This window comes from Acanthaster planci, linkage group LG13 (assembly GCF_054643075.1).
Source record: "Acanthaster planci isolate LZ-2023a linkage group LG13, COTS_SCS, whole genome shotgun sequence".
Lineage (NCBI taxonomy): Eukaryota > Metazoa > Echinodermata > Asteroidea > Valvatida > Acanthasteridae > Acanthaster > Acanthaster planci.
Window position 1 is genome coordinate 1,345,963 of NC_141789.1, and position 17,137 is coordinate 1,363,099.

Here is a 17,137-nt window from a genome sequence, read left to right on the forward strand (position 1 = left end):
GCAAGAGTCATTTCAGAAAGTAGGTCTACAGACACCAGGCATCAGAAACATTCATGAAACCATTCCACCGAAAAATACTCCTTTTTTAAAAACAGTTTTCCTGCTTTATCCACTTGCTCTGTTACTGTTGAGTGTACCAAGCGGAAATAAAGCCGTGCTATGAGACAACATGCTACTCTATCCATCTATTGCCCGGGCATGATGCTTACAGGACAGTTGATGACAGTTTGATTTTCCAGAATCAATCTGAGAAGTTCCATGATCTTGATGTAGCGATCAAACCAAGTTTTATTGTTGGGGGAGTTAAGATGGAGTAGAAGTAAAATTGCATTTTCTGACATCCTTAATACTACTCACTGGTCTGGGTCCCAACGGCGTAGCAAGGATTCTGAGCACGGGGGGCGAGCGGGGGCTTCACGCTAAAGTGGGGGGGCTGACTGGACGTTGGATATATACATGTACATAATCGTGATCACATCAGGATATGCATGTGTACCGTTTCCCAAATACAAGTGGGGGGGGACGACGTTTTCTCTCTCCTGGTTGGTGGACTCTTAACGAACCTTCAGTTTTCTGACCGGAAAAAAGTAAGGATTCAACATGAATAAACGGCCGACTCACCGATGACGGGGACCTGGTTGGTGGGTGGGATGGACTCCGCCACAATCATGAGGAACACGGTCATGGAGAGCAGGAAGGTGACGCCTAGGTTGACCTTGCCCTGGGAGGTGGGCGGGAGAAGGAAGGCCAGCGCCGCCATGAGGCAGATCAGACAGGAGGGCATCATCAGGTTAAAGACGTAGAACTCGGAGCGGCGAGTGAACATGATCGTGAACTTACAGTCGGTGAAGGGGATGCCCGGGTCGTCCGGGTAGTACTCGACATTGTTAGATGTATTGATGCCCGTCATGTCCCATTCACCGTTGCTGTTGAAGACGGACTTATCGCCTGTTGCAAAACGAAGAACATGATTAAAAATGCATGATTATGGCGACGAAAAAAGGATACGGAATTAAACTATAAATTATTTCAAACAACATACCTCTTTCATATTTGGTTTAACAAGGAGATTTTGTTAAATTTTGTTGCTATTTAATAGGACGGAGCAGATATTTGCGTCACTTTGGTATTTCTTGAATCAACTGGCTTGCTGGTATTTGGGGGGACTGATGAGATCATGACATAAAAATATGCATTGGCAATTTTCCAAGGATTTATTGCACACAGTTATGAAAAACTCGTTGACATTCATTTGTCAACTCCGACAATGTTGTCTAGGATACCCCGCCCCAAGTTCCCCGTTTAACTCAGATGCCTTCCTAAGCTTGTGTCTTTAAAAATGGAATGGGAAAGACCAGCTCTGTTGGATTTCCTATGTCAACCAAGTGAAAACAAGTACCCTGGAGCGATTACTGTGTTATTGGGGATCATGCTTTGCGAGTGCTCGGCAAATAGTGCCGTCTCTAAACAGTGTCCGGTACTCCTAACTGTCAATACAGGGGATGGTGATGCAGCCAAGTACCAATTGGACTCCAGGGGAACTCTCAAGAAAGGATGACAGGGGAGGTGATAAGGTCTCTGGTTGGCATCCAGGAATAGAGCAATACCAGGAATACCATATGGTGGTGCCTCTTCGGTAGAGCACCGGCAAATAAACACTGGATAAGTCAGACATTCCCATCCGACAGCAGGTGCTTATGTTTTGGACACCGCTTCGAGTTGTGCAAGCGAAATCACAGACGGGAATAGTAAATTTTAAACCCTTCTCCTTCTGCATTGGTTTTGAGTGTAAGTACATCTGCCCTGTTGCTTTAGGTAATGTCGAGGATGTCTCTCAATTCGAGCGCGTGAATGAACATCGTGTGAAATTGGCAGTGAAACTCACAGAGGCGCTTGCACTTACGTACGCATTCACGACAGACAAGCAGTACTTGTCTCCTTGTTAAAGTACACCGTGCATGCTTATAGTTATGCTTATAGTCATGCTTATAATCATGCTTATAGTCATGCTTATAGTCAGGCCTATAGTCAAGCCTATAGTGCAGAGTAGTTTCTTCTTTCCGTGTTTCGCCACATCTAACCTCACGTAATACGTATCTTTCCACACATCTGTAAATACGTTCAATCGGGGACCTCCTTTTGTTTTTGGATTCATTCTTCAACTTTTTAAAGGAGTGCTATAGGCTCCCAGTTTTAGAAGCGCGGAACTCACTCAACCGTGGACCATGCTGTCGCTAATATTCAACGCCCATAATTGAATGTTGATATACAGACTCACATAAGGTGCAAATCGAGGACTTGTCATTGGTCCTCCTTTGATCATACTTAAACTTCCTTGCAATGGCTTCTATTATTTTGGAGAAAATTACCGATCGAGGACGTCCTCAATTGGATTAATATCCTCGGTTTCAAAAGCATGTTTTTAAATACACTTATGTCCTCAGTGTCTGCACACACATGTAAGCGGGGATTCTGGCCTACCTTTGCCCATCATGATGATTTCCTTGCCGTTATGCTGCCAGGGACCGAACTTCATCTCGCAGACCTGGTGGTCGAAGGGGAAGTACCGGACATCCAGCAGGCAGTACCCCTTGAAGTTGACCGGGGCACCCCACATGATCTTCCCTTCGCTGAAGACCTTCACCATCGACCCCTGGAGGAAGTTTTTAGTTTGTAGCTCCGCGCTGGAATAAAGATCGCGATGATTTTTCATCAAACAGAATTCGTGTAAACCAAGGACAATAAAAAGGGGAGTAGGGCACTGGTTTTATGTTTTGAGGCATGCCAACCAATAAATTGACTTGCCCAAACTGAAGAGATACAAGAATTTGTTACATAAGCTGAAATTGACTTAATATGTGCTAATCAAAATTGCAGTCTTTGAGTTTGCTTTCGAACCATTGTAGTTTTTAACATGTGGAGACTACCAGAGTCTTAGACTGACCGAGGAATTCATTACTTTGCAATTAAAATGTGAGACGCAATTATTGTCTCCCCGTTATTAATCCTCTAGGGTTTCACTGTGGGTTTCTAAGAGCCTTGGCATGCTCCACTGAGCCACTTATAGCAATCTTTGGTCAGGTTAGGTCAAATCTGAGATGCTGAACTCATAGAGACCACTGCACTAACAGCTTGGCAAATGCACGAGGGATTAAATATTGATACAAGTTATCAACCGGGCTCTTTTCAGGTTGCCATTAGAGAGGCCTTCAATTGCCGCGTTTCATAATCGGCTGAGGTTCAATGGCTCCCGAAGCGAACCGTGCAAATCGCTTCACATCTCCAGCCCTATCGATTCCGCCTGTCCCCTCCATCGACTCGCTCGTTTCATCAGCGTCAACGGCCGCCGGCACTCGCCGACAAAAAGAGACGGTTTGCCCGAAAATGCTCCCCTCGTATGCGAAGGGTTCACGAGGAGCCGTAAGTCAGTCCACATTAGGCCCTGGGGGCACAGAGGGGCCACGTCGGCTGCCAGTCTGTCCACTCCGGTTTTTTTTTTTTAGAGGAAATGCCGTCGTTAAGCGATCTCACAACTACATCCTGGTATGCAGTGCAGCTATGAATGGTTCGCGCCCTTTCAATGTGCGTTTATATATATACTACAAAATTTTAACCTTAGCATCACAAATCAACTGCATCATATCTTTAATGGTTTACTTCGTGTATCTTTGTCACATGATCCTCTGAATCTTGCGTCCTAAATGCGGACAGTATATCGGATGTCTACGTCGATACCAACATTTTTGTACGCGCATGCGCATTTGTTTCAAAACTGAAGCTCGGCAGGATGGCAAATCGAGCATGCGGTACCAAGAGTAGAGACCGTGATGGCAACGACCTGTAATCGTTTCCCTCGCCCGACTTTTTTTCCAAACGTTGACACCCTACGGCAGGCTCTCTGTTCAGTCACTCAGTGTCTCCATAAACGAGTGCATGGGCAGCGTCGAATGATGGAGTGGATTTCGACTACAATGTCATCATGTCAAAGGAAGAATATCATGGGGCATCGTCCTTGCACACAATTTGCTCCTGAGCGCATTGTGGTTGCATGTTGGCTTGCACTTAGGTAAGAATAGTCCGTCCGAGAAAGGAATCTCCAGCGTTTTCCAACTCTTTCATAAATATGGGGGACTTGTGTCACTTTAGAGCCCAAAGACATAAGTTTTCATTTAAAAATGGAGCGAACAAGAAAGATATTATCAACAGATGCATACATCCAGACTTTCCAAGCTCGCACCGACAGCGTTCATATCTATTCTTGAATCTTTAAGGTGTTTTCTTCAGGAATTCATCTGGCTTTCTATTACATTTTGCATTTTATAAAATAATAACACATTATCCTAACGAACAACTATAAAACGTAGGGACCTTCTATTTATTACAACAGTATACTAATGTCAGAGATGTGATCGCACTGTAATGGCTGCATGTTGTCGGAAATCTTGAAAATGATAGATGCTCAACTACACGCTTAGAAAGCAAGGGACAACTTCGTGCGGGACAGGTATCCAATGCACTGTCCATCTGTCGCCGTGTCCACAGGGTGGATACCCTTGACGACCCATATGTATGAAGGCCCTCTTGACTGAACGTAAATCAGTCGGGTGAATCAGCCTGGCGCCGAGATCCATCTTAAGGGGTGAAGCAAAGTCGTGATGAGGATTAAAATGATAAAAGTTGCAGTAACTGGAGTTGAACAGAGAGGTCGCATCGTTAGCGAGCACAACCAAGATGTTCGCAGTAGTTGTGTCTCAACTTTTATACAAGTGAACTTTTACAAAAGCTAGAATTGTCACTGAAAGTGAAGGATCTTATGGGTGGTGGGGGAGTTCTGGGATCTGTGCAGCGTTTGACTAATGTAAAATTGCACTTGGCAGAGCAAAACACAAACGTGCATCAACAATGTACCGACTTCAAGTTTTAATATGAAAAGTTCACAAGTGCGCTGACATACCGGCTTCATATGTGTATAGGTTAAGTTATGGAAGCATACGAGCGCTGTCACATAATTGAAGCCACTTTGTTTCTATAAAAAAAACAAAGACATGGGGACCCGGTCATGATATCAAATGGGAGATTAAGAATTTGGCCCGAGTACCCCCTCCAGCGTCTGAATGTGTACAAGCTCTGGTGCTGTGCGGCGTGCCAAACCGTGTAACAAGGTTGCAGGCGCCCGAGATCACTGCACTTGAGAGTGCATGTCTATTTTTAGCAGGCTGCTCATCACAGGATGGGGTGGTCGGAGCAGCAACGCTATGTTGCCTCCACAATTAACTTCCCCTAATCATCACATGACGCCCGTTGATGCTCCATTTTCCCCCGCCTCTTTTTCTTCTTTTTTTTTTCATTCGCAAAGTGCAGTTAAACTCGTCAGGGGGTGACGTCACGGATGATGGCGTCGCATTCCAACCTCCCTCGAGATGTGTTTTCACAACACCACGCAGGATCAAGCTGGGTAAACTACTTTCCAGCACTTGGGCCTAAAAGCAGAAAATGTGATTACTATTTTTTTCTCTCTGAGTTTCAGATCACATTTTTGTAAGTTAAAGAGACTAAAGGTTATATCTGATTTGAGGGAGGCATGAATGCCGTCTGCCATGGAGATGGTGGAATGCTCATGGTCGAGCTAGCCTTTTTCTCTGGTTCATGGAAAAAGCTCAATAATTCTCCAAAAGTTTATGAATGCTTTTTCTCTTTGTGGGCAAATACAGTGCGTTTTATGGTAGTGACGGGAGTCCTTTTAAATGGCAGTTATGAAAGAGACCATTCTATTTGTGAATCACTTTTAATATTGGCAAAGTATATTCAAAGTAACGTGCACAAAATAAACATTGCCTTGTAGTTGCCCGATAAAAAGCATTCAAGGTCTGGGCCGAATGTAAGCGTTGCTTAAACTCCATTTTCAGTGAAAGATTATTAAATAATACTCGACATTTTGCTCAGTAGTGATAAGAAGTTAATGTGCTCTCATAAAAACGGGCCGCCAAATTTCGATTCCATTCGACAATAGAAATTCCGTATGCATAAGTGCAGCTGTAGCGGGTGGACTTCGCCTATGGTCTAATTGATTGAAAAGATAGTTCGAACACGTTCTGAATTTGATTATACAAAGCACAAAGTAAAATCAGATTTCGTTCCCGAGCGCTTTGGTTTTCATTTCCCCCAGCTTGCAATGGTCACCTTCCACAAGGAGATCATCAATGCCCTTTCAGCGCTCTTTTTATGTGGGTTAAGTAATGGTCGAGTCTCAATTAATAGAGTTCATTTTATGAGGACAAGATTGTCGCTGTTCACGCGCCGGTTGCTGCATAAATTGGGTTGCAATCACGAAAATTACATTTTAACTGGTTAAATCTTGGGGCTAACTTTAGAGCCTTGGGGATTTTCGGGAATGAAGGGAAGCAGTGAACGGTGACTCATAAAGCAAAGGTCCTTGTTTTTAGCATCCGCGTTAACTGCCATTTGCTGGTATTTTCACGATTTCCAACAAAAGATGTCGTCAGAAAATAAAGAATTGATGGTGCCGATGGTAATGTCTGTGCGGTATTTAAAACGTGCTGACAAAAGTTCGCTCTATGTCGATCGCAGGGATCTGATGTCAGAAAAACAAGGCACAACAACAAGCTTAACAACTTTTATTGTTTCTGCTTTACCTCGCAGGTGAATGAAAAATGTGGATTATCCACGACACATTTTGTAGTTTAATGAATGGAATGGTTTAATTGATAAAAATGTTCATTTTACCTCAATGTTAAATTGGTACGTGGATATCAAGGACAACCATGACAAATCATGTGATTGCATTATTACTGTCCATAACCGTGCCAGGTACCCCGACGCCACACTACGCAGAGCAGACCAATAGGCAGGACCAAAGCTTGGAGGTTTAGTGTTAGATGTCCAGTGAAGTGAATGTAATAAACTCCATATGACGACATAAGTGACTTGCCAACAGCGCTGTCAGTCTGGCCACCTCGCTAACACAGTGACCGCGCCGGTAGCAAATTGGGTAAACAACTCCAGCCAAAATGGAGTCTCCCCAAGTGGAGCAGTGGGTAAACTTTTCCGAACCAAGCCAAACATCAAGTCAATTAAGTTCTCACACCTGACACTGTTTCCAGCTTTCTGCACGCCCGCTGGAGCGTTGCGGGAAGAGGGCGATAATATGCCAGCATCTCCACACGCCGCCGTGTGGCATTAATAACAATTTGGCGGGAAAATCCTCGGTGGGCATTAATAGACGTCAACATTGTGGCGAGCAATTTCACATCATGTGTGGTTCCTCCATCCACTGTCTGACCAGTGCATGCATGCATTCTTTGTGTAGACGTGTTTTGCCTCACGACTGCACCATGGGTAGAATTTTCAAAAACTGTAGGCCTATTATTGGTAAAATTTGTAGTTTCAATTACTCCAAAATGTCTTTTTTTTTTAGAAATGACTCCACATGGCGTATTGCTTATTCATTTGTGGGAAGTAAACATGACGCACAGTGATTATGGTTGTCTATTCAAATAAATTATGCCCATGTGACTTAAAGGACGTTGTCTCCCGCCAACAAATCATGATTGCCAGTAGTGACCAGATGACGGGGTATAGACCTATTCTGGTACCACTGACGTACATATCTGACAAACTGTGATAAAGCTCAAATGAACGGGATATATACTTTGAGGCGGACCTATCCAAACTCGCAGATGAATTCTGTGTGGCAGACGCCATTCAGCATATTGCAAGACGTGCATTTTGTGTCTAGGCGGTCTTCCACGGAGCACATTCCCATTCTCGTAGCCTAATTTAATTTTATAAGCGCTCTTTCAGGGTAGTGTTCAATTTACTAGCCTGCATATTCCGATAGACGGGAAGTGCCACCCAAGATCAAGACTGAGAAGTGATCCTTGTACAAGGTTTAGATTCTACCATAGATTGCTCAGAACAAACTCAGGAAGACTGAATAAAACTGGCAAACGAAAAAGGCCAAATATCCTCTCAGAGATGTTGTTATCGTCGTAACTGTGGACCCAGACTTCAGATTTAGTCAATTTCATGCGATTATCATTCATTCTTTGACCTAGATCTGCTCTAGCTCTGCCCAGATTACAATTTTCTGCACATACGGTTCAAGTAACAGAGAGATGTAATTATTATTCAATGCAGCGGACCAGTTCCTCAATATATGCCGCGACAGGGGAAATAATGATTTGTCCTACCTGGGAGGAAGAGGGGAAAAAATCGTTGTTGTTCGATCGTGCTGGCTTTTTAAGCTGTTTTGACAGGCTTCTCTTGATCAAGCTCATTGGCAGTGTGATGAGCTTGACGGCACCGTACAGCAAATCTCCCCAGACAGCCCCCCCCCCTCTATTTTTTTTGTCTTCTTTTTCTTGTTCTTCCGTCTCTTGGCAGGGAGAATGTCAAAGAAGACGCAGCCTGACAGTTATTGACGGGGAGCTTTGGGGACGGAGCCGACGAAATTACGAGGAGACCGCCCGATGACGGGAAAACAGGATGTGTTGTGGGGCATGCACGTCTTTCTAAGAGCGCAGCAAATCTAGATTGTATTCCAAGTCATGAAAGTTGGACTTAGTATTGCCGGTGCAGTTTATCGCTGAGTGTCTCAAGCTCTTTATCTACGCAGTTTAGATAGAGTACACCAGGTTGAGTGGTCCACGAATCACATTATGATGAAAGTTTAAAAAAAAGGGAGAGAAAAACGTAAACTTCATTTTTACTACACACTTTAGTTTGACTTAAAATGTGTCGGGGTGTTTTCACAAGGGTGATTACCATGTGAAAAGTGATGAATCGATGCGTAAGCGTCAAGCTGATATCAAATCGCCCTAACAGCACTGTCGCTTAGTTTGGACAACATTTTATCTACCAAAATCAGAAGGAAACTGCCAACAGTTTCGCAAAGAGTCAAATGGCAGTTGCCAAATAGGGTTGTGTAAGGCTAGGCAAAGCAGTTGGGGCCGTGGTTAAAGAAATCACCTTTTGGGGTGATTTGTGACCTAATCCATTTAGCATGGAACTGATTTGGCGGAATCAGACAAAATTCACCTGTTAGTTTATTCAAGCACATGAGAGAGGGGCTTTCAAATGATTCCCAAAAGATCTGAGGGGAACAATCTACCATCGATCTTACTTTTGGTAGAAGTAGATATCTGGGAGCCATACTTCCTTGGAGGGGACCTTGAACATGTACACTCCGCCGTAATCGTCAGGGTCCCACGTCATATAATCATCTTGCCAGAACTGGCGGTGAAAAACAAATTGAGAAATATTACACATCACATCAGAGTCGAAACATCCGAGCACATGTTTAAAGATTTAAGAATGCAACACTTGAGCAAATTGAAATTTCATGAAGGTCTACGTTGTGGGAATGAATCATTTCCCAGATTGTTAACATCAATAATTATATAGTAAAACTAATGCAACCCTTTTCTCCAGAAGGCATGCAATTACCAAATTCACTGCTTTACTTACTAAAATTAACTATACAAATCTGGGTCTCTGTTAACCGCCTCATAGCATACAGGTACAACATTCTTTTCACGTGACACTTTCACCAACTGTATGTATGAGATCGCGCATGCTGTCTTTGAGCACCCCGAGGGCGCTGCCAAAGATACGCCTGTTCAACCAAACTGCTTGAGGAGTGGAATTTCTTAGGGTTAAGACTTTCAAGGAATGAAACTTTCATATTCTTACATATAGCTGGAAAGCTCATTTTATTTGAATGATATGTGGCGTGAACAGTGGAACTTTTATTTTATAGCATTATGTTATTTAAACGTACCTGTCATGATGAGTGAATATTTACAGTACCTTCATATTCTACGCCTACGTGTTTTAATTACCAATGCAAAAAATAAACAAAAGCATAAAGTGAATTACACTGATACATTAATGGGCCACTTGGATGGAGTTCACACTGAAGATCATTATTTAAAGCGGACGATGAAGACGAAAACTCTTGGACATTTACATGTCTGTCTGACGGAGCCGAAACTTCAGCACTTTCTTTAGCACGGCGAAATCCCGCCGTTTCTCACTGCACGCTCGCGCAGGTTTTTCGCTTCAGCATCGCTGACGGAGCGCATCGTCACCTCCCACGGCAGAAAATCGTTCCTGTCATTCGAAAACCATCCCAACCGATCGGTAAACATAGTCAAGGGCGATTGTGGACGTCCTAGCTTTACAAGAGATTAACATTTTGGAGTGACTCTCTCGGGAGACAAACAACACCGTCTTGGCGATAAAGAGGGACACAGGGAAGGGAGTTGAAATTAGGAGAAACAATTTTGGATTTAATGCTTACCAACGTCAGCCAAATCGAACTACTCAGCGTCTGCTCTCGTTCATTCTAAGGAAAGAAAAAAGGAAAGACATTGGTTAAATAAGGAATGTAGATCCAGTTCAGGGCAGCACTGTACGGTTTATTGCACCATGAGTTTATATAGTTCTAGAGTTAAACGCCAAGTGCTAAACCGCAGAGTGTAGGTTAGACAAAAAAGCAAGGAAAACAAGATCGGGGTTACATTTCCAGCCGAAACAACCATTTGCATAGTTGACTCATTATTTCACCCGTAAAGTGCCTCTTAAATCACTTGACAACAGCGCGAGACAGTGTGAACAAAATGTCACCCAGCGCACAGAATTCAAGTCCAGTCAGGCATGCCAAACAGACAGTCTGAAACAGACTTGAAGTTTGGCAAGAAGAAACAATAAACACGCACTCGGAACAGGTTGGAAACAAACGCCAACCCAAGACAATAACCACTAATAATTGCCACAACAGCAGAGAGATTACAAGGACAGCGCCACACTTCAGACTTCAGACAGAAAAGAAAACGGACCAACAGAAACGAGCAGGGCCTATTACTCGCCACTTAGAGAAAAAAAGATCCTCCATACCGTAGAAGGGTGTAGCAACAACCTGTCCGCGAGGCTGTTCACCCTCACATGGCAACTGATTTCACACATCATGCCATGAAACACGAATGTTCAGCAGATATAAAAAGGAAGGAAACATGGAATCGTATTCCCAAGTCTATTATGTCCAAGCTCCAATTACCCAGACGATTGGAGATGTTTAGATAGGCTGGATTGTCTTACAAGTTTTCCGAATTGCCGAAGGAAAAGAACTGACAACATTATCCTCGGTGTTTTCCTTTTTTTTCTTGGTAGTTGAAAGTGTTTGGTACGACACCAGCCAACGGATATGATATCCCGCCACAGAATTTCCCCTGGAAGGGCCACGCCAGCCGCTTCACACCCCGTGTTTTTGGAAACCGCCTCGGACTTGTCTCTGGAAGGCGATGGAAAAAGGGGTCGAATCAAAATCGAAGAATCAGTGTTTACTGATCACATCTCCTCGGTGGCCTCGGGGTACAACTCCTGTAATTGAATTGTCCAGGCCACGCGCCCCAGGCCAGGGGGAAAGGTCAGAGGGGTATTTCTTTATCCGGTGAGTGGCAAATTCAGAATCGAGCGCAACTCCATGGAGAAATTGAAATTTCTGCCGCAGATTTGAAGCGTACTTCACTGGAAGGAGACGAATTCCCCAGGCCCCTTTCTTTTTTCTTGGGATGTGATGCTTAGAATTTTCTCAAATTTACAGTCTTTGCCGTCAGTGTAACACACTCTTATTTTTTGTGTTTAAAAACCATTGCTAACATTAGAAATATGGCCCATGGCCAATTTGTAGTGACTCAATGGCAAGTTCAAATAATGATACTTTCTAAGTTATGTAGTCCTATATAAAGGATTTCATGGGCACTTCTAGCTTCAAGATTGGTATCTTTTGCCCTACACTATACTACGAAACTTTCAGCTTGAACAAAATAATGACAATGGTTCTGAATGACAACGGTTCTAAAAGACAATGGGTCTGAAAGAAAATGGTTCTGAATGACAATGGTTTTGAAAGGCAATTGGTCTGAAAGACAATGGCTCTGAATGACAATGGTTCTGAATGACAATGGTTCTGAATGACAATGGTTCTGAAAGGCAATTGGTCTGAAAGACAATGGCTCTGAATGACAATGGTTCTGAATGACAATGGTTCTGAAGGACAATGGTTCTGAATGACAATGGTTCTGAAAGGCAATTGGTCTGAAAAACAATGGCTCTGAATGATAATGGTTCTGAATGACAATGGTTCTGAATGACAATGGTTCTGAAAGGCAATTGGTCTGAAAAACAATGGCTCTGAATGATAATGGTTCTGAATGACAATGGTTCTGAATGACAATGGCTCTGAATGACAATGGTTCTGAATGACAATGGTTCTGAATGACAATGGCTCTGAATAAACATATGCTTATACTTGATACTGGCTGAGGGGCAAGTACGGTTTATCTGACCAACCATTATTATTACTCCATTAGCTTTGCTACCTTTGAGCAGGCAGACTCAGGTGGACTGCTAAAAATGATAGCATGCGACCCCTAATTCGATTCCACACACACATTGCACTTGACGTTATATCTGATTGCCACGTATTATCGACACATGACTTAAGCCAAATTATACCACGGTGGATATCACACACACAAGCTGGCCGTGAGAAACAAATTACTCCCGAAACAGCCCAAGGGTTTCTTCTATATACGATTCTGTTTTTTTTTTCTCTCTTTCTCTAGTCTGTGCTGATCTTTTGCTCTAGACGGCAATCATCATATTTTCAGTGACAACAAAGGCTAGAATGAAGCGCAGAAGACGACGTTCAGCTGCGACTTCAACCTGGCTGCTATTCCGCGCCGGGCGATTGGGCGCTAATTGTTTCGAAAACCCCGTCTCCGACTCGGAAGAGCCGGTTTAGCAGTCGCGTGCTTTTCTTTCTAGTTCTACGTTATAAACTTTTGAAAGGGCACCTAGGCTGGAATGCTATCAAGAGGTCTCGTGTCCAAGAGGTCTCCGTCAAGTGATGTGAGAAGAGGTTTACTTTTTTTTCATTTATTATCATTTCGTTCACCCGAGAAATATTGATCTAATAGTTCTCTGCGATAGTTCCGCGAGGAATTGACAGAGTCGAGGTAAATCGACGCCACTTCCGATCGAGGGTAAGTGAAAAAAAATATAAGAACCGGAACAGAAAGCTTGATCCCGCAGATGCAGTGGAACAAACCATGCTTTTAAACAAATCTCCACTTTGGTCGGTGCAAATACGCTCACTATCCCCCGCCCTAAACTGACATTCAAGATTCCTTTGAAATAAATCGGCACGGAGTCTCAAGAGGGCGTTTCTCTCATTCGTTGAAACTGATCCCCAATATTGCATTTTAAAGATAATCCGATGGCACATTTTATTTTTAAAGTTTTCGGATTTGTTTATATATTTCAAGGACACTGAAACAAGACTTTATTGACGAAACAAAATCGAAGTCAACTTCTTTTTCCCCTAAACAAGGACAGACACGTCAGTCTATAGCCTACAGAAAGTGGGTGGTTGAGACGAGAATTTTTCCAAACTTCAGAATGATCCGTGAAAAAATTCAACACTGAAACAATATTATTCGTTTTAAGCTTCATGTTTGTCAGTGCCTTTAAGTCAGTGAGCAGGCCTAAAGTTAATACTTACCATATCCAAGACGTGAGCAAAGTAGAAATAGAAGTCGACAATGATGGGGTCTGATGAGTTCTTTACGGGGCGTACCAAGCGATTGTAGTCGGAAAACATGTCACGAATGAGGCTGGAAACATTTTGGTCTGCCGCAGACACTGTGGAAAGAGCAAAAGTATCAAGAGAAAAACTGTGCTGAGTGAGAAAAATTGAGTTGGGAATTATCTACAAATGAAGGAAATGGATTGTGAATGCCATGTCGTTCCACGTAGAACCTCATGAGTTCTGTCTGGATGGTTTTTGTTCTAAATCTAAAGCATTCTTCGCATTGTCAATTTGTATGACGTTTTTATATCATTGGATTGAATCAGTTATTGCTGCAATTACCAATCTATTGTCTAATGAGCATATTCACTAAAGATGTTAAAAGCTCCTTCTTTTGGACTGATGAAGGCATCCATTGTATGGACAGGTGGAAAACCCAAGAACTGATTGTGAGTTTGCTCTTAACGTTATGCCAAAATTCATTTCTCGATACAGATGCCCATTGTGATGGCGTTTCTCTACTCATATAGCCATTGCCTTAGAGGGGAAAAATATCCTTTGCATTAATGGCTATGTCTGGCAACAGAGAATCATACTGAGGATATTCCAAAATCTTTAGTGATATCGCTTGAGGCATGCCAAGATGGGAATTATTCGCATATTGCTCTTTAGATACGAGTAAAACTATACTCGCTGTCCGTCACCACGAGGTGTACTTCTTGCATGGACACTAGTCAGTGATTCTGTAGAAAAACAGATTTGGCAAATGCGTGAAAAATGTTTGCCAAAAAGTTGATGTTGATGACTGTTGCAAAAAAAATGCAACAAGTAACACTTTCCTTTACCAAAATGTCAGAAGAAAAGGTTTCTATCCAAATGATTTCCCTATGAAAAAACTGAGTATCATCGTACTTTACATGCTTCATATTCGAGGTAGAATTTAAACGCCATAGACTCGGTACGCGAAAGGCTATAAAGTATTTCAGTCCATTGAAATGAGATAGATTTTTCGCCCAAAATGCTTATATCTAAGGAAATGACTAAACATATAAAATATGCAATGTGATATGGGTATTACATCAACAAGAAGCTAGGGTGTCAGATTAACACTAAAGCTTCCAGGACAGACACTGAGATACTATTAATTATCTTTCTATCTAGCCTGTCTCTGGGAAAAAAAGTTCATCTATCTCATCTTCTGTACAAAGCCGTGCTCCTAGACATGTTGCTTTGGCAAAGAACGGTACACGTTTCCAAAAGTGGGTGTATCACATGTCTCGCACAAGCCGATTCCTGGGTAAATATTCCAGCCAATAACATATTTGCTCATACCAAAAAAGTCAATGATTGTCACGGTCTGTGTATATATAACGAAGAAAACGATGTGTCGCTGTAAACCTGCAAACTGCCCTTGAAATGCAACGAGAGTGGCAGGCTGCATCGCCTGCTACGCTCACAAAACATCCGCAAATAAAACTAAGTGGAGAGACTATTATGTCAAATATTGTCTTTAAACTCAGAGTATTTGGTTTATAGGCTGTTAACTGCAAAATACACGGATGAATCAAAGCCTTCGGGGAGAGGTTTCCAGCAACTACGGAAATATGATATCATTAAATGTTCAGAAACGATGAAAACATCACCGCAAAATCCCTTTCAGGCAAAATAAGGTAATTTTAAAATGCAAGATTTTGTCTTCAACGACCATATAAAGGTCCTGTAAATTCTTCCCACACAGCGACTTAATTTAATTCAAAGAATTCACCTTATCACGCTTGGAAAGTTTTCAACCACAGAGCAAGGAACCATGAGTCTACTCACGCAATCTTCGCACGCTCTCTCAATCACTGATTCGATTCGCCAAAAATAAATCCCTCCCACTTTCCAAAAATTCGGTTTGGGGCCATCAGATCATTCTATCGATGTGATTGGTTCAATTTCAGCAAAGTGCAAGATTTGCAGCGCCGAATCTCGCTCTCGCTGGATCAGTTAATTCAACAGGGGCTTTCAAAAACGCACAGGTACAACGAAAAGAGGCTACCAACTTTTCTCCAAATTCTTGAGGTCAGTATAGATCAACAACCTTGTGACTCTCGAATCCTCGCTTTGATATAGATGATGAGAGATTTGGGGGATTTCTCAGAAAATTGAGAGCTTTAATTAAGTAATTTGTGCCAACATCTGTGTTTCTTAGCACTCGTCCCTCGTCTACAGATTAGAACACCTCTCTCTGCATTTCTTTGACATTCTCTTCTAACCCAATCAAGCTTCTTGCGTTGAAAGTGAAGAGTTGTTATACGGCACACTCTTTTTACCTATAGAGGTACCTGTGTTTTGAGCACAGGAAGGCGGTTTTTATATATTTCTGAAATACCTTTCCACAGAAACCTATCAATAGAATCTCTCTTGCTCATTTCACCAGAATAGCGAAGTTCTGACCAGGGGCTCGCAAAAGATGGTCCCTTGATCGTTTAATCCTCTTAAAAGAAATTGAAATCAACCAGCCAGCAACTCAGGGACTTTGGCGATTTTTCGGGCCGGGTGGCATGCCGACACTGCAAACTTACATCCATTTTTAGCCATAATCTCGCTTTTGAAACTGCCTTTGCTAGAATCCCAGTTCAATGCCATCCTTGCGATAGAATCTACCACGAGAACAAGTAGGCGTAGGACTGTCATTTTGTTGAGAACATGTTGACATCTTTTACGACCAGTTCAAGAAAGCATTTCCGCCCTTGACTGACGCAATTTGTTTTCTGCCTTACAAAATGACCCGCAAAACCTTTAACTTCTGATATCCATTTCAGTTTTGATACAAAAATTTCCTAACCCAGCAAGGTATCAGTTTATTTAATCATGGAGCTATTTTTAGCTCCACAATTTAATCTTTTTTAAACCTATAGAATGGAAAGCACTTACCTCTTTTTGTGCATGCCATTTTATCTTACGAACGAATAAATGCCATGTCAAACGTGATCAAACTTGAAACGAATTAATTTAATCACCTCCATTCAATTTAGCGACAATCAAATTGTAATGCGGGCCCTTGTCATTTTGTCCACGGCTCATTTGCGCACATCATACCTACCGTGAAGAAAGTCCAGTTTTCAATTTGACCACGGCTCTTTAACTTCCAGAAAGGAGAACAAAGCACCGCCGTTATATTTGAGGTTTGTCTGACCCTGGGACTGACAGAAGCTGATTTGGAATCAACTTAGTCACGAAGGGGGGTACTTTTAATTCGTATTGCCAGCAAGTTATGAAAGGATGTCACAACTCCCCTTTAAATGAACCGCAGCGCGAGTTCTAGTGTGTTGGGAAAGAGAAAGCTCGAAGAGGCACAATGGTATCATCATTGGTGATCCTCACTCGTCCCGTCTTTCTGAAGGACCGAACTCTGGTGGTGCAAAACTAATCAAGTAATCTGAGGTGAAAATGATATGACCAGCCAGGCGGGAGAACGCGATTAAACCATGGCCGGGCGTCTTGTTACCATTTCGCGGTCCAAGGCTCCCGCCAAGAAGG

At 42.6% G+C, this 17,137-nt stretch overlaps 1 protein-coding gene across 2 annotated transcripts in view; it reads right to left on the reverse strand.

Moving 5' to 3' along the window:
- The window catches only part of LOC110979872 (neuronal acetylcholine receptor subunit alpha-10-like), a 49,986-nt gene that overhangs the window by 4,546 nt on the left and 28,303 nt on the right, over positions 1-17,137 (reverse strand). For both annotated transcript variants that reach the window (XM_022235997.2, XM_022235996.2), the window contains exons 2-6: positions 13,586-13,725; positions 10,322-10,366; positions 9,143-9,252; positions 2,482-2,684; positions 622-948 (exon numbers count right to left, since the gene is read on the reverse strand). In XM_022235997.2, the coding sequence (XP_022091689.2) occupies positions 622-948; positions 2,482-2,684; positions 9,143-9,252; positions 10,322-10,366; positions 13,586-13,725 (825 nt within the window). The remainder of the gene's footprint in view (positions 1-621; positions 949-2,481; positions 2,685-9,142; positions 9,253-10,321; positions 10,367-13,585; positions 13,726-17,137) is intronic.